Raw genomic sequence first — 24842 nt, 5'->3', positions numbered from 1 at the left:
CCTTTCTACGTAAGCCTCTGGACCACCTCTACCCCAGAGAACACTCTACTTAATCTTATTTGCCCATTTACATGGAACTGATTACAAAGTGCTAAGTACAAATCTCTAATGACCTGATTTCCACAGAAATCATTGCCATTCAACGTGGTCTGATAAGACTACATTGCTTTTCATTCTGATGAACTCACACAAAAAGTCCCTGAGGGGAGGGGGAGGGGGTTACCCAAGCAAGTATTGCTGTTTCTTGATATTTCTTGGGAGTTGCCTTATTTAAAGTGTTGAAAATAACTGGTTGACATATAATTTGTCAAACATAATTGGCATGACACAACATAGAAACACGCAATCAGATTTGGACAAAGTCACTTTTATTTATACTTTATTCAACCAGATAAAATGTGTCACTGAATTTAAGAATCTCGTTCTCAAGAGAAAGCTGAGCAATAGGGCGTTAGAAATTACAACAAATTCAGCAATTCAATTAAAAATATTTGTACTAGAGAAAAGAGCTGGGCTGATTTTAATGTAGAACACAGTACAATAACTTTGTCCTTCCTCAACTACATTTACACCAGCTGTGCCAAAATCTAAACTAAATATATCCAGTGTCTCTTTAAAGCTTTCAGCCTCTAAATAATGTATATTATATTTGCAGGATACTGTGTGTATCAATATAAATAAGGTTACTATACATAAAAAACATACATGACGCCATCCAACAAGTGCTTCATCCTGTAGATGCTCCTGTTTATTTGTGGGGAATAACACCTTTTCTAGTCTTTTGACCATGGGAGGGAGACTTGTAAGTGTGAAAGGTACTGATGATAGTACTACTACACTATAGTGTAGAATACCAATATCACTGTATGCCTTTACAACCTTATCTTTTTTGGTGTTTTTATTGGAATCTGTGTAAAGTATTTGCACATGTTTGGATAAAGTGTGCTTCAGGGGAACAGTAGCTCGCTTTTTGTGTAAATAGTAGGCACATGGTTCATATGGATTTGCACCAATGATAGCACACTTGGTTCTTCAAGGAAACCGGCTGGAAGCTCTGGGAAATATTTTGCAGCAGGCAAAAGGAAGTTGTGACATTCTTAATTCCGGCCAAGCTCCTCCTTCCTCACCTAAAAAAAGTCTGTTATGCTGCTTTTCGTATTTTTTCACGTGTTCATGTTGTTTATACGGGTTTTCTGCATGTCCTTTATGGGTATCACTGTGCATTATATAACTGTAAATCCGCTTTCATATAGGTGTGTTTTACATAGCAAACGTTTATTTAATGACGTTAGCGTCCTACACACTAGCGCGCCCTCTACATGTCCATATAAACAGCGCTTAAAAACTGCTGTTATTTTCCGTGTTTTTTTCGATCGCCATCACGCCTTGACAGCAACTTTTTTTCCTCAGTAAAAGTTTGTTTGCAAACAAAGGGAGGCCACGTGGAGGACTCGAAGCATTTGGTAATTGTAGTTTTCTCCTTCTTCAACGCCCAATAACAAACAATAATCCGAACTACACAACCCATAATGCTCAGCGGCAGAGGGATGGATATTTTTTCCCCTGGCAAATATATAAGGGTCTGTGTTTACAGTTAGCTAGTTAGAAAGTCTTTGTTTTTGTCATCGTCGCGATTCAGCATGTCCCGGCTGGATATCAGCCTGCTTTATTTTTTATAACCATTCGACCATAACTACTCGGAAATACATAGTCAAACTTTTTTTAGGATACAGATTTACTGTTCTACAAATTTGTTTACCCACTGGAGAGAGAGGAGGAAGCTTCATCTGGAACTTTCTGCATAAGGTATTAATTTCTACATTTTACTAAGTAAACATTTGTGGTTGTTGACTTTAGACTTATTTCTATTGTTATTACTTGATTTATTGATTTATTTTTGCTTGAGTCTGTCGTGCTATATAGAGTAAAATAACAGCCCAACATAAAAAAAAACCAAAAACAAAATTAAGTAGGTAACGGTGGGCACGAGGCAAGTTTCTTTTGTCTTACTAATCGAAGCACATAAAGTATTTTCTACCTGTTTAGCTATTTAACCACACACCTAAATATACAAGTAGATATATTTCTTACCGAGTTGAACCTTATTAATATTAAATTAACATAAAATAAACACATAATTCAGCATCTGTTACTATTTTAAATATCAAAAAACAAACTGAGTATTGTTGCAGCCATTTTTCGGTGTAAATTTAGCTTAATTTCAGTCCTAACAAACGATGTATGAGTGCATATTGTAAAAACTGTGGTGTTGTTGTTGTTTTTTAATGTCTGCATCGTATTATGCATCTTATTATGTATTGATCACAAAGGATATCTGCGTCAGATACCTCTGGCTAAACCTGTCCTTTAATCTGGATGACGAGGTGCTGCCGCAGCTGCCTGTGGGGAACAAGCTAACGCACGTGAATGGGTTGAGTTGTTGTTAAAAATAGCCAGAGATAAATTACCTCACCGAAGCAAAAGCCAGGCATGCTCCCGGCTTTTAAAAATACAGCACGGCAATAGATTTAAAATAAAAATAAAAATAAAAATAAATCCTTTCTTGATCAGATATTCTCAAGAACTTTATGAACTTTATTTATACCGTGACATAAAGATGCCGTCTACCTTTCAGTGTAACAAAACATAATTACTGGGACTCACTTGGTTGCTTTGTCTTTTCTTCTCAAAGAGGTTATTGTCAAAAATACTTTTAAAAAAGAAACTAGTATCCTTGATTTTGCACTTGTTCAAAGAAAAGCATCCCTGCCCCCACGCCTTCAAACCTGACTGACGTGTAGACCGTTCCAACCGTTGCTCAGCCTCTTTCCCGCCTGTGTCTCTTTGTTTGCCATCTTCCGTTTCATGCACTCCGCGCTCCAGGGCACAACTGCTTCGCAGACAAGGTGCAATACTGATTTGCGTTCTGCTGGCATTGACTTCCTTGGAAATTCCTTTCTTAAAGTGTGACATAAGACTTTGTTTTTGCCCCACTGGCTTAAGAACTGTGCTTGTGAGGGACTTGCGTGATCTCCCCTACTTCCAAACACATGCTTTGTGGTTTTACTCTGTGAGTGCTTTGTTTGTTTGGTGACTGATCTCAGTTCATACTGTAGTAATCTAATTGGGCTTCTTGTTATATATTCACCACCCTTTTTCGAGTATCCCCTGCTGTGATTTCCTAAAGAATAACATGATAATAATAATAATGATAATATTTTTACATTACTTGCTCTCCATCCTCAGCTATCTTTTAAAGTATAAAACAGACCTATATTGAAGGTGGCAGCCATGGTATTGATGCTGGGCAGGAGGTTGAACAGGGAGGACTCTGGGATCAGAGACTCGCCAGCTGTCAAACGCAAGGTGCAGTCAAAGAAAAGATACACAAATAACTAACATTTGTTCCCAAATCTTTTGTGGCATCTTATCAAACCACACGGCTTTTTGTCTCCCAAGGTGTTTGAGGTTGAATCTAAAAATATAGCCAACCAGGATGTTCTGGACTTCTGCTCCGGATCCTCACACTCAGAGGGCATTCTGCAGGTGTTCAATGAGTTTCGCGACTGCCGCCTTTTCACCGACGTGGTCATCAGTGTGCAGGGCCGTGAGTTTCCCTGCCACCGCGCTGTGCTATCTGCCTGCTCTTCCTACTTCAGAGCCATGTTCTGCAATGATCACCGCGAGAGCCGTGAGATGCTTGTTGAAATTAACGGCATCCTAGCCGAGGCGATGGACTCATTTCTCAACTACGTTTACACCGGCCGTGCCAAAATCACCACTGAAAATGTCCAGTTTCTCTTTGAAACCGCCAGCCTTTTCCAGATCACCACACTCCGTGATGCCTGCGCTAAGTTCCTAGAGGATCAGCTGGACCCGTGCAACTGTCTGGGCATCCAGCGCTTTGCAGAGGCGCATTCTCTGAAGCAGCTGGCCAGCCGCTGTCACAGTTACGCCTTGGCCAACTTCTCAGAGGTGGCTCTGCACGAGGAGTTCCTCGACCTGCGTAAAGAAGAGTTGGAAGAGTACATTAACAGTGATGAACTTTCTGTCTGTAAGGAAGAGTTTGTGTTTGAGGCAGTGATGCGCTGGGTGTACCACAGCGTGGAGGCCAGGAAGCCCATACTGAAGGCTCTCCTCCACCATGTCCGCCTGCCCCTTCTGCACCCCAGCTACTTTGTTCAGACTGTAGAGGGAGACCAGCTCATCCAAACTGCCCCAGAGTGCTACCACCTTCTCCACGAGGCCAGGCGTTACCACGTGCTCGGAAATGAAATGATGTCACCCAGAACTCGTCCACGAAGGTAACTAAAATGTTGACTCCCAGGTATGAGGAAGGTGACTTGCTAGCCTACAGTGTGTGTGACAGTTGCATGAGTGACAAATGAACTGTCTTTTCTGCCAGCCTTTTTGAATTATGTTTCAAACAACGATGAAAGATGTCACCGCGATAGAAAACACATCTTTTTAAGCCGTTAGCCAATCTTTTATCCCACATTGCATAACTAGATTTTACGACATGCGCATGAACGCAGTGCTCCTGCCCGTGTTGTTGTTGTGTGTGTTTCAGTGTGAAAAACACAGGGAGTGCTAGTGTGTTGAAAAGACAAGTGTGTCACTGAGTCAGCTGGGTTTTGTAGTCCTATTTTAAAATGGAAATGATAATGAGGGAGGCCGGGCATGTTCCTGTACAGACTTGATGTAAAGGAAAGAAAAAATTATGTGATGCAAGACATGGTAATCATGAAATGTTGAGTCTTGTTGTCGTATCACCAGTCTAACTCACCTCACCAGTGTGTTTGGGTTTTCTTTGTCCTCACCTGTTAACTTTGTACCTATTTACCAAGCAGTCCGTGTGCCGTATGTCTTTACTTTTGTACACCTTCATGTTAAAGTCTCTGATAAAGGACAAAAGCAGGTGCTGACTAAAAAAGCAGGCCATATGGTAGACTGTACTGCCTCCTTTGTTAGACCTGCCTAAAAAAAAGAGGGAGCAATTGTAGTTGTCAGTTATAAGGCGTTGTGTATTTCAGGTGTATTGTTAGTTGTTAGACGCATCTGGACTTCTCCTCCCCCGGGAAGCCTTCAGAAAGAAACTGATCACATCCACACAGCTTAGACACAAAGCTAAAGTGCTCCGGGGCCAGACTTTCTCTTAGTACTTGAACCAGCCCTGGAACTGTGCATTTTTCTGACAACTTGTAAACAAGCCATGAGAGAAACTGCAAATACGCCTACTTCTCAACACAGTGCAGCCCAATATCTGACATATGAATGTTAGAATGGTAGAACAAGAAAAGAGGCTGTAGTTAATTAGCTCTCCCATAGGAAATGTAGTCATGTCCAGGGCATGTGTTGAACAGCCAAAGAGGAAAGCTTTGTGATCATGGAAATTCAGCTTAAGCTTAGCCTCGAGTGTGTTTTTGTTGTGCCCAAGATTGATGCCTTCATTGTAAGCTGAACTTTGCCTTGAAGATAAATGAAGGTAAATCCTGTTGAAACCTTTTATGTCCCTGCCCTCCAGGTGTTGACACGTGTGTTTATATATATTCATACCCTTTTAATTAGACACCATGTCTGCAATGTTCATTCCTCCTTGCTGGCCTTTTTATTTAAACTTCTTTTTTTGTTTGTTTTTATAATTTCTGCACTTTCATTTGTACTTAATCTGTAATTTCTATGTCTCTCCCCCTCCCTCTGCTCTTTATTTTAAAGGTCCACTGGGTACTCAGAGGTGATTGTGGTGGTGGGTGGCTGTGAGCGGGTAGGGGGATTCAACCTGCCCTACAACGAATGCTACGATCCAGTCACAGGAGAATGGAAATCACTGGCAAAACTGCCCGAGTTCACCAAGTCAGAGTACGCCGTCTGCGCCCTTCGCAACGACATCCTGGTGTCAGGTAAGATCCAGCCCACATCCTACACTTTATTTGCATGGCTTTATCGAAGCCTGAACACAGACAAATTTTAAATACCATCTATCCAAGTTTAAGTTACTGCTTTCTTGACCTTAAACTACTCAGGAACTAATTGGTGAATGAGTTGTTTTCTCTTTTTAATTACTTTTCAATGTATTATTTTTGCTAGTGGACATTTAGAATTCAGGTAAGTAATATTTTAGTACTGGGTACACATCAGATACAGTCGGTTTGTGCTTGACTTGCCATCTAATCTCTCAGCGGAGAGACAGGAAAGGCCACGGTGACTGTTTGCCCTGTGTTATTTTTAAGGCCTCAGCCCATTCGAGTTGAAGGAAAATATGAGCGCAACATCTGGAGGCACTCTGCAGGCTCAGTGCTATGAGACACCCTCACTGGCTGTTTCTGTCCTTCTTTCTCTTCCTACTGACCACTTCCCAAGGTCACCAAATTGACACTAACTCTCCAGGTTTCTCTGAATCGTCTTCATATAAGGATGAAAAAGACTGTTTCCATAGTTTTTTCTGCAAGAAGCTTTACAGTAAATGTTAATCTGAGGTATAGCCTTCATGGGCGCTTGGCAAGACTGCTGCATTTTTCAAACTGCTGCCAAGTGTGTTGCAAGTCTCCTTTGGTAAAAATACATCCTATATTAAATAAGATGTTTTTCTCATTTATTTTAACTGGTGAGGTCAGAGTAAAGGTATTTGCCAATGTCAAAACATTATTTTACATTTATGCTGTGTGCTAGACTTATATCTGTATAGTTTACTTGAGAGCCTGGAGGTTAACATGTTTTCCTTTTTTGTGTTTTTTTTTTTCTTCCTAAGAAAAAGTATTAACAAGAGCTCTGATGTGCCTGCTAGGCCTTCTCATGCTCAAACATGCTTTATATGAGCTGCACTGCAGTAATGGATAAAAACATTGCTAGAGAAGAGGGGAAAAATATAGAAAGAAAGACACAGAGAGAGAAAAAAAGAAAGCTCTCCCCTTTAGCAAAGAGTGCAGTGCTGTCCCGTGCCAAGTCCTCACGTGTGTGCAATCACTCAGCCTCCAAACAGCATGAAAACGTCAACATAGCCCTCCCTCCCCCGTGTCTGTCCCACAGAAGTACATGCACAATACTGCTTTATAGCCTGTTGCGATCTTTATTGACATACTTTCTGTCTTTTGTGTGTGTTGATACATTAAATCCCCCCTCCTCAACTTTTTTTTTGTCTCAGTCACATTCCTGCACATACCACCATTCTGCCTGCCCTTTTTCATGCACTGTTGCAATACCTTCCAGGGCCTCCGGTATGTAGCACAGCTGCAGTTATTTCTGGTCTTAAATAGGATATGGGTATAGAAAGTGTCCCTGGCTTCTCCGTCCTTGGACTTGAACTCTGGCCAGTACTGACCTACTTAGGTCAATAACACTCCAATAATCCTCCTACTGTATTATCAGCTAGTGAGCAGCAACACATGTTCATGCCACATACATGTGGCATACATGGATTGTATCTCATTCTCACAAGTTGCTTTTTCATGACTGGTATTCTACGACATACTCTAAGAAATGCTTATTGGTATTTCAAAGACATGCAAATGTCACACAAATCATGTCTGGGACCTCCCAAAGTCATGGATTCTTGTGCTTTAAAAACAGTGATTAGCAGTGGCCCTCCCCATCTGCACCGGGAAGACATTACCTACCGGCATTTTTAAAGAGGAAAGACCCTATTCCAAAGAAGCACTGCTTTTATGACTAGCTTTTCAAATGTACATGTCTGTCTTTGGAAGGATAAAGTCTCCATCATTGCAAATCTTTCAACAGCAGGTCTTCAGGAGCAGCACACTGTCTGGATTTTTTCTTCCTGCAGACTGATTGAGCTGATACATGCTGCAACTAGCTTCTTTGGGTTCTTCTTAAATGGTTGAACATTAATTACAGACAGACCTGCAGAAGACCCCTTTCCACCTTTGTTCCACTTTATCGTTGCTCCACACAACCACTGATCTGTGTGCTGTACAAAGTAAACAACCTTCTGAGCACTGCTGACACGCGATACATAACAGGTTGTTGGATAAAAGCCAACAACCTGTTTCCTAGACCTGCTTTTTTTTTCCAGAATTGATAACATTACCTTTTTCTCTTCCAACTTTACTGTTGACACACATATATATATATATATATATATATTGGTAGTTTATTAAATATTTAGGGGACATTCTTTCTTTTTTCCTGCTGTCTATGTTTGGCAGCGGGGAGACAAGAAGGGGCACAAGTTTGGGCTTGCTTGAAATGTGGCTGGGTCATGTCATTACATGGTCAAATGACGCGTTATTCTCCACAATGTCACAGATGACAGATAGGGGATATGCTGCAGTAGTAGCAAATTGTTAGCAGACAAAGATCCTTTCATGCTTGTTTGCTTTGAAGGTAAATACAAACAAAAAATCTCTGGAACATAATTGCATGGGTATGTGTGCGTGTGTTTCAGAGTCAGACAAGACTTACAACTCAGACCTAGTTAGGCGATAAGTTATTACTTAACACCCAAAAGTGTGCTGCTCATCAAGCATTTTAAAGTTTTTATATAGGATCAACCACATTGTTAGACTAATAGTAAATAGAGTTATAAAATGTAGAGCACTCAAAGCTGAACTCAGAGCTGTCTGAACTGTATTCATGAGAGCTGTATTCATTTTGTTGTTTTTTTAGGTGGTCGTATAAACAGCAGAGATGTGTGGATGTATAACTCCCAGCTCAACCTGTGGATCAGAGTGGCTTCTCTTAACAAAGGTCGCTGGAGGCACAAGATGGGTGTGCTACTGGGCAAGGTAAGGAGGGACATAATGCCTCTTGATGTCTGACTCAATTTAAGTTTCAGCATCAGGTTTTACCCAGTGACAGCACCACAGCAACACCACAAGTTAGTTCATGATAGAGTGTGACGTGTCTGCTACTTGCAGTTTTTCATATCAATTTCCTTTTGTTTTTTAAATGTCTTGTAGAAATTGTGAACGCTCTCTTAAAGACATTTTCGTAACCTTTTTTATAACAGGTGACAGAACAGCTGTTGTTGTTGTTTTTTTCCAGGATGTCGTATCTGTCTGTCTCCAACATTTCATAGCTATTGAATCTTGGCTACATAGGAACTAACCAGCAACTATGCTTCACAGGAAAAATGCGATGTGTCTTTACAGAAACTTGAGTAATGGGTTCATCAGAGAAGAATAAAGAGAATGCGTAGCATCATCATTATCTTCCTTACTTCCTCACATAGTTTCTAAGATCAAGTCTTAGATAGGGGCTGACATTTACATGTTTACACGAATCTGTGGAATCTTTTCCGTGGAAGTTTTCAATTGCTGTCGAATTTGCATATTCAACGTAGGTCTCATTCCACACTATTCCGGGTCAGGTGATAGTTTTAGAAATTCCTAAAGGCATTGTATACTTAGGGACGATTGACATTAAGCATCTGGCCTTAAACCTGATTCTGTCAATAATTCTAAGAAAAAATTACAATAATTGTTATTGCAGTTCCATTTGATTATAGCCTGATTTCTGCTGTCACACATCCATGTGTTGCCTGAGGGTTTGTAAACAGCTGTTGCCAACTCGTCTCACAAACCCTGATACGCAGGAGCCTATTCAACAGACAAAAGTTTGTTTTCGTTTTTAAAAGAACCACAAGCTACTGTTTAGAGCTGACTAAACAGTAGCTTCAGCTACTGGAAGTCTGTAGCTGATTCAGTCATTTCATATACTTTACACATGTTATTTTGAAAATGTTATAGACATTCATAATCAAAATGTCTTGAAATGTAAGATTTCTTTGTCTCAGAGAGGTTTTTCATAGCTAGCACAGCCTGGCCACATAGGAATATTTATAGAGAAAAGTGTAGCTTACAGTCAAGCAATCAGTGCTGCACAATGTGCTACAGCACCGGTCCCCAACCCCCGGGCCTCGGACCGGTACCGGTCCGTGAGTCGTTTGGTACCGGGCCGCGAGAGTTGAGGCTCAGGTGTGAAATGTATAGTTTTCAGGGTTTTTATCAGTTTTCAGCGTTATTTTTTTATCGTTTACTCGGTTTTCCTGGGTCTTTTCACGTGTGTTATGAATAAATCTTCTTTTTTTCGTTACCGGTACTAGTTTTATTTTGTTGTATTTATCCGCGACACATTAAAGGCCGGTCCGTGAAAATATTGTCGGGCATAAACCGGTCCGTGGCGCAAAAAAGGTTGGGGACCGCTGTGCTACAGCATAACACTCCATTACATCAGTGTAAATCCAGCATGTGTACTTTGAAAGTTAAAGTTCAGTAAAGTTTGTGTAAATGTGTCACTCGCTCAGTGTATTTACCGTTTCTTATTTCCTTGTTCCAAAGGATTTTTAATATATTTGAGATAAAGTACAAAAGAGCAAACACCTGCATATTTAGGAATTTCTGGAATCTGTTCCATGGAGCTTTTTGACTACTTTAAAATGACGTGGTTCAGTCATATGTCTCATTTTAGTTTTGCGGCTAGGGTTTTGCATTGAGGCTTGAAGGAAATAGTTAAGAAGTCATAAGGGTGTTTGGCATTAGATATCTAGCTTTAAACCTGATGAAGTCACACACACTAAGTCATCTTTTTCTATTTGGCTATAGGCTGCTTTCTGCTGTCACATATCTGTGTTAACTGAAGGTTTGGTAAACAGTTGGTGTCATCTCACAAATCTTCGTATACAATCCTGTTAATACCTTCCACGCTGAAAGTAACTCAACTGTCAAAAAATATTTTGAATGATCTTTTACAGATATTTTCTTTTTAGTACAGCTATACATAGATTCAAGAGCTCCAAATGAGTTTGTAAACACGCATTGGGTCCATACTATAATCTTCATCACACAAATATACTGTACAGGGTTGTTAATTTTCCTGTAGACTGTGGATTTATTCTGCCCTAAAGGTGACTTATGATTATAATTTAGAATGAAGTTTATTCTGCTTTTTGTCCACATGCATGTAATATGCTGTGTTTTTAAATGTTCTTAAACGAGACAGGTCAAGTCTGTCTTCATTACAGACGGAACTTGATAAGTGCTTCTGCTTTAGAGCCGTTACCAGTCCATTAAACTTGTATGTCTCCAAATTTATTCAGTGTCTTTTATCAGCGTTGGCATGTTCTCCTGACAGCTGCACATTCCAAAATAGGAATTACCGCAGTGGACCCAGGAGTCGCACGCATGCCTTAGCTCTGTGCATTGTGTTCAGATTCAGACCTGTGTAGGCGGACTGTTTTCCACACAGAGAATTGATCACTAAGAGAATCGAGAAAGAATTGAACCTCTAGTTGGACGAAATTTCTGAACTGTAGACATTTGTTGTTGATGTCGTCTAAAGAAGGACAGTTGTTTTGGTTCATGCATGCACATAAGTTCATGTTCAGGCCAATACATCACTCATATGCACTTTAGTGACAAATGCTCACTCACTATTACAAACATCAAGTTAATGGACACGACTACAAGTATTCTTGGAAAGCTTTGAAATAGTGCTGTATTTACTCTTTCACAGGGGATGTGACTCAGGGACTTCTTATCGTTCGTAGGTCTGTAGTGCAAACATCCTTTTCTTTTTTTGGGACGTTTCTTTGATCTACACTGGATTTTTACACAACACTCAAAATATTTTGTTGCCTTGCCACAGCAAACCACATATGTGCATTTGGTGTACGTGCTGCTGTTCCACAACAGTGTGGTAATTAGTTGGTGGTCATGGTGTGGCTTCAAGAGTCAGTAATTAACTACAAAGTGAACCATGCACACATGTGTGGTGATATTGGTACATTAAAGGAAACCACGGTTAATGGTAAGAGTCTGTAGCTGGCTGGGCACTCCCATGCAAAACCTGTTGAATGAAAAAAGGTCAACTTTTATACCAAAGTACAAGTTTTGCAACTCAAAACTGGACAAAAAAATGTAAGCGTATCTAAAACCATAGACACACGGATTACTCTGTGATGTATTCTCTTTTATCCTCTGCTTGTCGATGGTCTGTCAAGTAATTATAGAAAAATGCTTCTTAAAGCTTTAAAAGTTTTTATCCTTCTTGATCGCTTTTGTAGCCGTCCTCCTAACTGAAGGTAAATAAACGTCTGTCAGAGATAAGACCTTTATTTATCATTTTTCAAATTACCTGAATGTATATGTATAGTGCATATTTATATTATCATTTTACCTCAGAATCCTTTGGCATGTAGATCTGGAAGGTTTTTCCAGTTTGTGCCTTTTTTGTTTTGGTCTCATTCCAGATTCTTATCTGGCTTTTTATCTCTGAGACATTTTTCCCCTTGACAATGTATCTTTCTGTTTGTTGGTTTCCTCAGAATTCAGTTCCCCTCCCCCTGAGTTTATACCCTCTCATTTCCTCATTCAGCTTGTAATTTCCCCTTTTGGTGAAAAAGCACTGATGTGCCAGTTGCAAGTTTAGAATAACAAAGTACAAGCGTCTATAATGCAGGACCAGTTATAATCTTACTACACTTAAAGTTGATAAATGAATGTAAGGTTTACTGAAGTGTAAACCTCTAGAGGATAGCTGACTATCACGGGGATGGAGGTATAAGATCACACAGACACACACACGTGTACACTTCTCAGTGTCCTGCAGTCTGATACGTCCTGTTGGACTGGTCTAGTTTCCATAGATATAATCTAAAATAGGTCACCACTTGTTTTCCTGTCCCTGTTATGGTGGCACATGGTGACGGCTGTTCACATCTATTATATGTTTCACTCTCTCTCTGTCAGTCTCTCTCTCAGACACACTCACACTCTTTCGCTCTTTCTATTAATACGCTCGTGTTTTTGTCCCCCTGCTGCAGTTGTTCTGTGTTTCTCTTGCTTTAACTACATCTTACCTTAGCACATGTTAAAGAAGCTGTTAATCATTTAACCAGTGGCTCAGCACTTAAATATGGTCATAAAACTAGCATGCATGTTCAGTGAATTACAATTGTGTCTGCAGATTTAAGGATTTTGTTTAGCTCAGCATATTTTTATGATAGCTGCATACTTTAGGTCAGTATTCATTGGCTGTCTGCGCTGCCATTATGTCCTAGTATTGACAGACTTTCATGGTGTATCAAAAGCTGATGTCTTATTAAAAGAGTGCAGAGTGGCAAGGGTGCAAATACAGTGATCCAGTGCCCCACCCCCACTCCTTTCCACTACCTTCTTTAAACAATCTTGTGTCTGGATATCTTCAATGGCTCTTTAAAGCGCCAGCCCACCAGAATTACATAAGGAAGAACAAGATGCTTTACATTTGTTGTTGCTATTACTGTGGGCGACTTTAAGGTGTGTATCTAGCTTTACATGTGACTGGATTGAAATTGTTGTTAATACAAATAGAAAGGAGGAAAAAAAACAGCTCACCAAAACCAGTAGTTTAACAAAATCCTTTCTAAACAACTCCTTGCACTTGATTATCTTTATCTCTCAGTAGCCTGTTTTCTTCTTTATCGCTCTTTGCTTCTCTCGCGTCTCTCACTTTTAGGAAAAAACAACCCACATTTACAGTTTATCAGCTGTATCAACATTAATTATTAAAAATAAACAAATTGCAGTTGGCGTGCATGCCCACGGTCTTATTCAGTGAGTTACAATGTGGCAGCTCAGTTATGTGTTTCTGTCACTGAAAATACACGAATGCAGAGACAATACTACTCTGTAACCGCACGAGTTATAAACAAGAATAGGGATTGTCAGTTTTTCAGTTGGAAAAACAATAGTGCTATTCAGCATTAGCCAGGCGTTTTAATGCTAATAACCATGTGTCCCATCAGCTTCTGTCTTTTTGTTCCTCTTCTTTTCCTCCATCTTTCTTTGTTCCTGTCTCTTCTGTTTTCCTCTTTTTCTTATCTGTACTTATTTATGTTTCCTATTTTGCAGAGAGGCAGGAACAGCCTGAAGGTTTTCTCTTGCATAACACCGCACTTGTAACCAGTAATGCTCCTCACTGTTTTCTTGACACGTGAGCCCTTTACAGAGGATGTTATTAGCATAACTGAAAAATACATCTGTGTCTTTCACAAAGTTTCACAAAACCCTGTTCTTGTTTTTTTTCTATGACGGCCTTATTTGTGACTTATCATCTCAATATTTATCCTGCTGTAGCATTTGTAGGGTCTGTCTCATGTCAACACAGTATCCCCAATTCTGTTGCTGTAGTTTGGAATATAGTTTATGCATAGTGATTGCCAGATTTGCTTCAACAGGCAGAATGACAGTGTGGAAATTCAGGCTGTAACAAGTATGCTGTCAAGTTCAGACGTTCGTAGTTATGAAGATTTATGTTTAAAGGTTAACAGATGACCTGGGCTTTGCAGTAAGGAACTGATAATTGTGCCTATTCAGAAGAAGTACGTCAGGAACACTCTGCTCCTGATGAACTGGTTTTCTAAAGCTGACATAGAGGCTATTGTTCATGTTCATAAAGTAGTGAACTTGAATGCAAACATCTTTTTGCTGTGAATAATTTTGTTTCTCTATGCTTGAAATTTCTATTACTTTTAATTTTGGCCCCTCATCTGACCCTCATATATTTGTGTGTCTGTCCGCAGGTTTATGTTGTGGGTGGTTATGATGGACAGAGCCGCCTGAGCAGTGTGGAGTGTTATGACTCCTTCTCTAACCGCTGGACAGAAGTGGCTCCCATGAAAGAAGCGGTCAGCTCTCCAGCTGTGGCCAGCTGTGCTGGAAAGCTCTTTGTTATCGGAGGAGGGCCTGACGATGAAACCTGTTCAGACAAGGTGATAAACGGTTTTTCAGCACCCACACACTCAAGCACATAGTGCTCTTTTTTTTCTTTTTCTTTTTTTGCCTGTCCTGTTTGGTTCTTTTGCCATCAGAATTGTTGTCTAAAGGCAAAGAAAGATGCCCAACGGATTTACTTTACCAAATGGACCATCCCAGCCTTGCCGTATTGGTCTATTTGATTCACCTTTGCTTTTATTGTTTATTTTATTTTCATTTGCTGAACACGGGACAGACTTGACTGGGGAAAAGAAAAGGAAGAAAGAAAGAGGGAAAGAAAAAGAGCGGGGAAGAGGGGGATAAAGGGCAAAAACCAACAAAACAAACAGACTAAGCTGCTCTCAGTGTCAGATAACTTGTTTTCATAATTCCAGGTGTGCAACGGAAGTTTAAAATTCTGCTTTGTTTTGCTTTTTTTCAAGCTCCTTTACGTCACACAACATAAAACATAATATGTAAAGGCCTCATAGTTCTCGGTCGCTGCATGATTTGTATAAAGATCAGATTTCCCCTTTTTCCTGAATTGAGTTAAAGGGAAGGCTTAAATAACAATCATTTCTTACCAAGTATTTTAGCTTTCATAAAGCTGGAGTACAAACTAGAGATGGACCGATCCGATATTACGTATCGGTATCGGTCCGATACTGACCTAAATTACTGGATCGGATATCGGAGAGAAATAAAAAATGTAATCCGAGCCATTAAATATCAAAAAAGCACCTCACAAAACTTGCGACACGGCGTAACTCGGCTCATAACCGTAGCACGTCGGAGCAGTGTGGTCACGTGATAGAGCGGCTGTGTGTATTTGTAGCCTGCTAGCAAACATTTCATCTCCGAGGAAGTTATGTCAGAGAGAAGTAAAGCAAGTGTGTAAGTTCATCTCTGAATGTTTGTAAAGCATTCCCGCGTTAAGCTTAACAACCGATATATAGAGCAACTGCCTCTTCTCTCTCTCTCCTGCTGCTACTTCAATAGTGAAACTGCTTAATGATCAGCTGATCGGCTTTTCTGTCGCGAGTCCGTCTCTCTTCTTTGTTTTTGGCCCACTTTGCACCAGAAAGAGGAAACCAGCGGCTGAACAACAGCAGCACTATTAAGCTTGATAAGCTGTTGTTAGAATTTATTTAATATTACTTTCTAGACCAGGATCTTTTTCTGCGCAGCTGATGGCTGGTAACTGTGCAGGGGCGGATCTAGCAAAGTTTAGCCAGGGGGGCCGATAGGGCATTAACAGGGAAAAGGGGGCACAAAGACATACTTTTCTTTCTTATTCTCATTTAAAATATCTAGCTTTTAATTATTTAATAATTATCTGAATCTTACACCCAAAGTTTTAATCTGATGTAAAATGTATAGAAGTCCATTACTGTATATAGTAACTGTTAAGTCTAATATACCCTAGTAAGCTGTAGTACTTTTTCCTTTGGGAAAGTACCATCTGTGAATTCTGCAATTCTGTTGAAGAAAGATGTTGAATCTATTTAATTATTCTTGAAAAAGAATTTATTTCTGTGAATTTTTTTCACCCTGCATCAAATTAAAGTTAATTACATTGATTAAGCATCATGATGAAGAGGCTGGTTCCCTATTTTCTTTTGCTGGGAGTTTGCAACCCTATTAGTTAGGTTGCTTAATATTTCTGCTAAGTACTCTTTAAAATACCAGAATAGGGAGGATGGAGTAGGTTTAACTTTATTAGATTGATCAGTGTTGCTGATCTATGAAATATTTTGGGTGCAGTGTTTTGTTTTGTTTTTTTACATACAGGTATAACAGAATAGCTTTAGTGTCGTTGTTGTTGTTTTTTAACTTGAGTATGAACTTATACAAAAAGCAGCAAGATATTAAAAAAACAGTTTTATTGATTAAAAAACACACTATATCGGATTCATATCGGTATCGGCAGATATCCAAATTTATGATATCGGTATCGGTATCGGACATAAAAAAAGTGGTATTGTGCCATCTCTAGTACAAACACTCACTGATGGTTTTTCATAGGTAGTAACAAGTACATCCTGTTTATTCAGGTTGGTCCTGATTTACCTTGTTTCACTTTGTTAATTGTATCCAGGCTTTTATCTCCATGGAATGCATTAATTGTACTGTATTTCAGGTTTTATTTCATAGCATTTACTCATAGGAGTAAAGCTACAACAGCTTAACATGCTGACATATTCAGAAATGTTACAGTAAGGAGTAGGGCTGGGCGATATGGCCTAAAATTCATATCGCAATATAATTTGAAGCATGTGCGGTAACGATATATATCACGATATATTCTTTTCTTCTGTATAATGTATTTTCAACACTATAAGGCACACTTAAAATCCTTTAATTTTCTCAAAAATCGAGAGTGTGCCTTATGTATGAATTCTGGTTGTGCTTACTGACCTCGAACCGATTTGGACGTGCAGAAATCTTTTAAAAAATGTTTTAGTACAACTTTGGTAAGCCGCACTGCTTGATGGATTGTCAGAGCATTACGGCTGCCGTAGTGAGGAGCTTCGCGGAGTAATCTGGGTCCAAACTCCGTCCATTTCAGGTCCCAAAGTCAAACAAACACGGTCTAAATTCTTTCATCTTTAATTAAATCATCAGCGTTGCTGCTTTATCGGGTGCAACAATTAAGTTTAACATCCATGCATCCATGAAAACAAAATTTATTAAATGTAACGGAGTTAGAAGTTAGCAGGAAGTTAGCTCGCTAGTTTTCACCTAAACATTTCATACCATGTTCTGACTGAGAGATTTTTGAAACTAATTAAAACGTACAGCTCTGCTACCACTTCCAACATAAATGAAGACAGAAAACTAAACAACAGTGGCGTTTGCAGGGTTACTGAAGTTGGACTACCTGGTATATAATGTTGTGCTACGTGATTGCTAGCGACACAGCTATGTTAGCATAACATTAGCACAGTGAAGCTGGAGGATGAACGCCAACTTTTTTTCCACTCGATAAAAGTTAACATGAGGGATTCTGGTGGTTAGAGACAAATGCAGTCGCATAACAGGATGCTATACACGGACCAAACTTCAGTCAGGAGAACAACTGAGATTATTCATCCACAATACGAGGTTAGTTATTAATATACTGCAACAACATGGGAATAGAACAGCTGCGAGAGAATTCAACATTAATAAATCAGCGTTACGGAAGTGGAGGAAGCGCAGTTTTTGGCTTTCCCCATATTTCAAAAGTGCTTCATCTCTTTGCTATGACTGTCGCCCGCCATAATTTGCAGATGATAATGGTTGTAGCCGCTGTGATGCTTTCGACCAAAACAGGTGCAGCTTGATGACATCATCAACATGCGATAGAGCGATATAGTCAAAATCTCTATCGCTGGCCAAATTTATATCGTTTCTATCGTATATCGTTTATATCGCCCACCCCTAGTAAGGAGAAAAATACAGTGGCACGTGATGGCGGACCATTTTACCATGATAAACTTTCTGTGAAATGAATGCTAGGTAACAATAGCGATAACTTACTTAAGGATTAGGTCATTTGTCATCTGTCACGCTACCATGTAAAACAGATAGCCTCAGAATTTGGACTTAACAAGTACCTTGGAATAGTTTCAGTATGTTTTGAATGACAGGCCACATTGTTGGTAGTAAACAGGAAGACACTGGCTTTCTTAGGAATCCAAAGTTCCAACGAAGCAGTTTTTTTTTTACGTCCGTGAAATAGCTGGCATATTTGTTTATGTCTATGCAGAGTAGAAAAAACACATTCATGGGCAGAGGGGCAGCCTGATAAGACTAGAGCCCATGCTGACTCCAGATTTTTGATCTGCTCATCTCTTGGGTCTGCTAACAGGGTCATTTAGATTGGTCCCAAAGGTCCTAATCTGTCTCAGCGAGACTCTGTGCACAATGGAAGTCCTTAGAGACCAAACTTTTGGGGGGAGGCTATTTTAAAGATAAGTGGGTGAGAGAATGTTTGGATTGTATGCAAAACCACACAGAGACACACTTAATGTCAGCCCACAGAAGAGTCAGTAACCACCGAATGGGCTTTACATATTTTAGTTGTTACTGCTTTTACAGCTGTTTTTCCACTGCATGGTATAGATTTTTTCTAAGATAAAGAAAGATAAAGTTGAACCTTTCTTTCATCATTGTAAAACACCACTATGTTCAAACGTATGTCACAGGTTCAGTGCTATGATCCAGAGACAGACTCCTGGTTGCTACGTGCCAGCATCCCCATTGCCAAGCGGTGTATCTCAGCAGTATCTCTCAACAATCTGATCTATGTGTGCGGCGGTCTCACGAAGTCCATTTACTGCTACGACCCTGCAGAGGACTACTGGATGCATGTGGCTCAGACCTTCAACAAACAGGTTACTATCAAACACAGACGCTGAGTGCCCGAATCCACAAACTGACTTTAGCCATAAGAATATGAAGAGTTCAATACTTTGATGATGTACCCTTTAATTTCTGTCTTTCTTTAACTGTAGGAGAGCTGTGGCATGTCAGTGTGTAACGGAAAGATCTACATCCTCGGCGGCAGGGGGGAAAACGGCGAAGCCACAGACACCGTCCTGTGTTACGACCCAGCAACAGGCATCATGACGGGAGCATCCTCTATGCCTCGAGCCATCTCCTACCACGGCTGCGTAACCATCCATCGTTACAATGACAAATACTTCAAGTCGTGACCATGAACAGGATCGCACACACAGACACTCTCTCAACATGAGAGCAAACATTAAAGAACTCTCCAAGTACTCATACACGTACAAAGACAAAAACTAACCACACCCCGTTTTTTTGTTTTTTTAATAAGAGGCACATTTAATAGTTCTAACCACAGTATCAGTGAGCTAATTTATTTCCTCACAGCATCATGTAGCAAGACTCGTTGCGGTGCTGTGAATGTTTTGTTGTCTTAATAGCCTTTCTGTGGAAATCCTTAGAAGCTGATAACACTAATGGCTTCTCTGCAACCAGAGATGAAGTGGAACCAGATCAGCATGAGAGATGTGCTTTGATGAAAATCAGTCTTAAATTATACTGTAGATCTCTGAAAACAAAGCGAAACAAAAGCATGGTTGCTTTTTCATTTACCGAAGAGTTTCAATTGAAATATGAGCTTCGAGATTCATTCTTGACCTTGAGATGAGATTAAACTACAAGCTCACTTACTCACCTTTTCACATAGCGTTCTATGAATAGATTGACACGTGTTAAAATATTTGATTTTGAGGTGTGCTCAAAAAAGTCATTAAGTGAAAACAAAGGGTGGTGCTCCCAATTACATTATTGAGTTTTTGCTAGCACTCATTTATCATACCTACAGACCATCAATATAAAAAATGTAACTTCCCTGCACTCTGCTTTCATTGCTGTGCAAAGTATAACCTCAAGATTTAGGTCGCTGATGATTAATGAGAGTTCTGATGAGCAAAAAAAACAACACTGAAAATATCCGCCGAGAGCCAACAGTTGTCTCTGGAGAAACAAACATATATCCAAAAATACTGATCTGAGTGATCAGGTCAGATTACTCACCTCGCCCCCCCCTGCACTCATGCAGTTTGTCTCATACAGTAAAGTTATGCCAAGCTCTGGCAAAGAACATAATAACGAACTGTGCTCTGTTTTTATTTTACCTCTTCTCCAATACTGAAAATGACCTGATAGAAATGTGGTAAGCAGTCAGCCAGCTGCTCTCCCACAGTATCATCTGTCATAAATACGAAGCTCTTTCACCCCTCAACCCAGAGCCGAGTTAAGAGAAGAGGTAAAGAGCAGAAGCTGTGAAAACATTGGACTCTAGCCACTGTTGGCTCTTCCCTTGTGTTTCCTTTTTTTCCCATCACATCACCACTCACCATTAAGTTCCACTTCCCATATGTGTGTTTCTCTTCCTGCGCTCCAGCTGTGTCATCACCTCACTTTTTACAGTCAGCCATGCTATTGCCTTCTAAGCTGTATTTTTTGCTCCTTTTTAATTATTATTATTTCACTCATTATTGCCTTTTTTTGGTAAGTTATGTTTGTCCGTGCCTATGTTTTTATAATTGGATGTGATGGTTTGTATGATAAGTAGTTATGTCGACGTTAGTCCATCGGTGTACTGGGCTTGTGGGGTGGTTTTGTAGATGTGAGAAGCCTTTTGTGGATCAAACTCATAGACTGCTCTGAATAAATGTTGTGCACGTCTGGTGTGTATGTGTGTGTGCGTGTGTGTGTGTGTATGTGCGTGCACATGTCTGTGTGTGTGTAAGGTTATTGTGTGACTTTTACTGCTTGGTCTGGATGCTTTGGGAGCCACGCAGGTTTATCACAGAGTTGTCGTGCAATGCTGCCACATCTCACCTGTACACTTACATGTAAAGATGTAACTCGGGGTAACCATAGATACCTCCAGGTGTGTATGCGCGTATGTGTGTTGAATGGTCAGCTAAGGTGGCGGGTGCGGCAGTGCTGGCCCTCACACCGTTGGCGGGTTTAAGAGTCCTGAATGATGAGGATTTTGGATGGTGTGGCTCTTGGTCAGTAAAAGTCACCTTTTAATACAATTGGTGTTGATAGATTGCTGTGAATATACAGTTAACTTTGTTTTCTTTGTTTAACCTATATTTAAATGTATCTTTGTATTCTTGTTTGCATAATATGTTCTCTTGAGAGCCCCGATTGTGCACTTTGACAGAATCCTGTTAAATGTAGAACTTTATGACAATGATTTCCTTTTTTACTGTATCAGTAAATGTTCTTTGCTTTCATGTGACGTATAGAAAAGAGATTGAAAAGGGCCTGTCAGCTCCTCCTGTTGGCCACTGCCTCCTACGCTTTGATGCGCTGAAAAAAACAGCAAATATTGCCGCAAAGGAGGCAGCGTCGTCATGACAATTTCAGTTGTCAAATTTTAGGGATTTGTGAATTTGGCACTCAGCACCATTACCTAATATCCTTTAAGAATAGCTCTGGTCATGCTTCACCTGTCAGGTATGATAACAAAAATATGTAGGGGGAAGTTGTTGTTTTTTTACATAAACATTCTTCACATTCCTCCAAATGGAGGTCAGGTTAAGGAGCAATACAGGTGGAAAAATGAAGCACCTCCTGATTCACCTGCTTGCAGAAGTCAGGAGGAGCGACGGGTTGAGTTGAGGGGCAGGAAAGCGGAAAGGCTGAAGCATGGGAGTGATAAAGTGAGAATCTGAGTGTGTGTGCGTCTGTGATTTCACTGAGTATTTACTCTTAAGTAGGGCACAAACTGTCATGTTGTGCTGATTTATTGATTTTCATTAATGTTTTTCATGTATTATTGACTTTTGATAAGAATATCCATCATTTTGTTTTTTGTGTGTGTACTGTTTTGTTTTGTTTTTTAATCTTTTGCTTGTTGTGGTGAGTTGTGGGATCGCGTGTTGCTGAGAACATAAAAAGGACGTGCAGCAGATTACACCCCAAAAAACTGAGGGTTACAACTTGCTCACCAGAGTTAAATGTTAACACAGATAAGAACCACATTTGAGATCCTGAAGTCAGTCTTGTTGGAAAAGCACCACCTGTGCCTTGCCTTGATATCAAGAGATGTAACCTCTTAAGTGCTGCCCTAGGTGCCTTAACGAAAGATTAACGAGTGAGCAATTACATCAGATAATTGTGATATACACTGCTATTATTGTGTGCATGATGTGTGATACTTTAACAACACTTTTCTTGTGCTCTTCGTTTTAAAAAAAATCTTCCAATTTTGTAAACTGCAGTATGTTGAAATGTAATGGTTGAGTTGTTTATGAGAAACATCAATAAAGTTTTTCTTAATGTATCAACGCTTTGCTCTCACTCATTGTTAACAAGTGAAAGTCTACAAGAAAACAATGATGCACCTGTTCAGATGCTCATTAATGCAAATTCCCGCTGTGATAGCCTCAGTGTCCTGCTCTTAGCTGACAGGAGTGGCACCTGGTGCGGTCTTCTGCTGCTGTAGCCCATCTACTTCCAGGTTGGGCGTGTTCATTCAGAGATGCTCTTCTGCACAGGTGTTGATTTGACTTACTGTTACCTTCCCATCATCTTCAAGCTTAGATATTTGTGTTACGTAATGAGCAGCTGAACAGGTGTACCTGACAAAGTGGCCGATAAGTAAATTGTCACACATGTTCATTGTGGATCGTCAGCAATGGATGTAAAACTCCTCCGAGAGAAGATGTCCTGATATTTATGTTCCCTTCTCAAACAAAATGTAAAGTTTTCACTGAAATCAGAAGGCTGAAATGAAAAGCGATTCTTGTGGTCAGTGTGACGCATGCAGTCAATGTGCCCCGAGAAGTTGTGTTTTTTCTCAATCAAGCGATCGTGAGCACATCCGTTTTCACAACAGACTGGCCATAAAAAGAATGGAAACAAAGTGATTTATGTATTTCATCGAAACCACAACTATTGTCCCACAAATATCCATGAAGATGTCACAAAAGAAGAGATGCGCCATGTGGGTTTTGTTGCAAGTTGTAACAATCTGCTCCACAGAGCTGTGGACACTGTATTCACCAAGGGATGAGTCAATCACGCTGGTGAAATTTTAATGAGTCATTGTGCTGAACAAGGGGACAGTGTTTAAAAGCAGCCGCACTTTTTAAAATAGGATTGAGCAACCCATGCTTCATTATCAGGCCCTTTTTATTTAAGTCTCATGTGATTTATATTCTCCATATTATGCTTTGGTTTAATGAAAACCACAAAGAATCCTCTCACAGATTCTTATCGTCTCGCTACATTTACCCCAAACATTATGGGAAAAATTGAAGACATGCCTTACCCATACATCTGTGTTCTGATATATGCAAAGAGCTCATCAGGGACATGCATTCTCAGACGGGATAATACTATACAGTCCATTAATCAGCTGTGATTATAAGATTTTTGGCTCTGGCAGCATGCTGTCACCTCAGTTATCCAGCTGAGTGCCAGCTAACATAAATTACTGAGGATGCCAACTCTGTGGTATAGCTGCAGGCCTGATCTGGTTTGAGTAAAATGCTAGGTTTAACTCCATGTACCAACGTGAGCAACACAGACCTACCTGAAAGTGAGACTATACGAAGGGATGAAGGGATACAACAATGAAGCTGGAACCACTCTCAGCCCACCTGCTCACCCACTGAGCTAAAGTGACACCCATATTGATTGAAAGTTGACTGGAAAATACTGCAACTAGAGGCACATTTACACATTCACATGTGCACATCTCAAGGTCTCTCTTGGAAATGAGATTTTTAATCTCAATGAGATTTTTACCTGGATCAATAAAGGACTAATAAAAAAAATTCCAGTTCTCCAAAAAACCCAATTTCAAGATTCATTAAAAGCTGAAAGGTGTGTTTTGTAGGGTTAATTAATGTACTTAGAATATGTAAATTGATGATCTGATGGGGGTTAATCTGTAAATCATGATACTCTGCTGCCACATAACGTACTTTCATAGGTTAAAGTATCAGTATCAAGTATCATGTTGGTATCGACAATACTAGCGCTGTATTTACTTGGTATCGGAAAATTTAACAGGATGTTGTTTGATCTTCTTCTCTGCTTCATTAAAAGGAAATGTGTACGTGATAGGACAATTCATTGCAAGAGCGCAGCAAAGTAATGTTGTATAACCCTGACAAGGTTATCTGTTTAATTACCTTTATGATCCCATGTTTACTGTGGAACTGATGTCTGATGAAGTGTGAAGCTCCACTAAAGCTAAATAAGATGAACTGATCCCCTTCTTGTCTGGTGTTATTTGCCTTCCAATTTGTGGCATGCAGCCTGACAGCAGTTACAAGCTTAAACATGTTAGACTAATAGTAACCTATGATATATAGCTTGCTCATACAAAGGGTTACTCAACCCTGTAATGCAATACCTCCAAAGAGTTCCACTGAATCAGACACTAAAAAGCAAAAACAAAAACAAAAAAACAATGCAATGATAACACTGGAGTTAAATCCCTGTAAAGTTCTTTAGAATAGACCATGATGGCTAGTTGTAATGAGGTTTGACAGGGTGGCATGCATGCCATCTCCACCAACATCCAACATCTTGTCAGAGTAGTTAGTTTACTAAGGGCTTGTAAGACGGGTTACGCTTTTGATCATGACAATAAAACATCCT

At 39.9% G+C, this 24842-nt stretch overlaps 1 protein-coding gene across 1 annotated transcript; it reads left to right on the top strand.

Moving 5' to 3' along the window:
• The first annotated feature begins 1550 nt into the window (after positions 1 to 1550).
• On the top strand, positions 1551 to 22512 carry klhl24a (kelch-like family member 24a). The gene is made up of 8 exons (XM_084912037.1): positions 1551 to 1806; positions 3247 to 3366; positions 3460 to 4304; positions 5716 to 5900; positions 8623 to 8741; positions 14519 to 14707; positions 18881 to 19069; positions 19190 to 22512. Exons 2-8 carry the CDS (start codon positions 3292 to 3294, stop codon positions 19388 to 19390), a joined length of 1803 nt encoding a protein of 600 aa, XP_084768163.1. The 5' UTR covers positions 1551 to 1806; positions 3247 to 3291; the 3' UTR covers positions 19391 to 22512.
• The last annotated feature ends 2330 nt before the right edge of the window (positions 22513 to 24842 follow it).

The sequence above is a fragment of the Perissodus microlepis genome, chromosome 18 (assembly GCF_051167445.1).
Source record: "Perissodus microlepis isolate ML-2025 ecotype Zambia chromosome 18, ASM5116744v1, whole genome shotgun sequence".
Classification (NCBI taxonomy): Eukaryota; Metazoa; Chordata; class Actinopteri; order Cichliformes; family Cichlidae; genus Perissodus; species Perissodus microlepis.
This window is presented reverse-complemented; position numbering and strand designations above follow the sequence as displayed.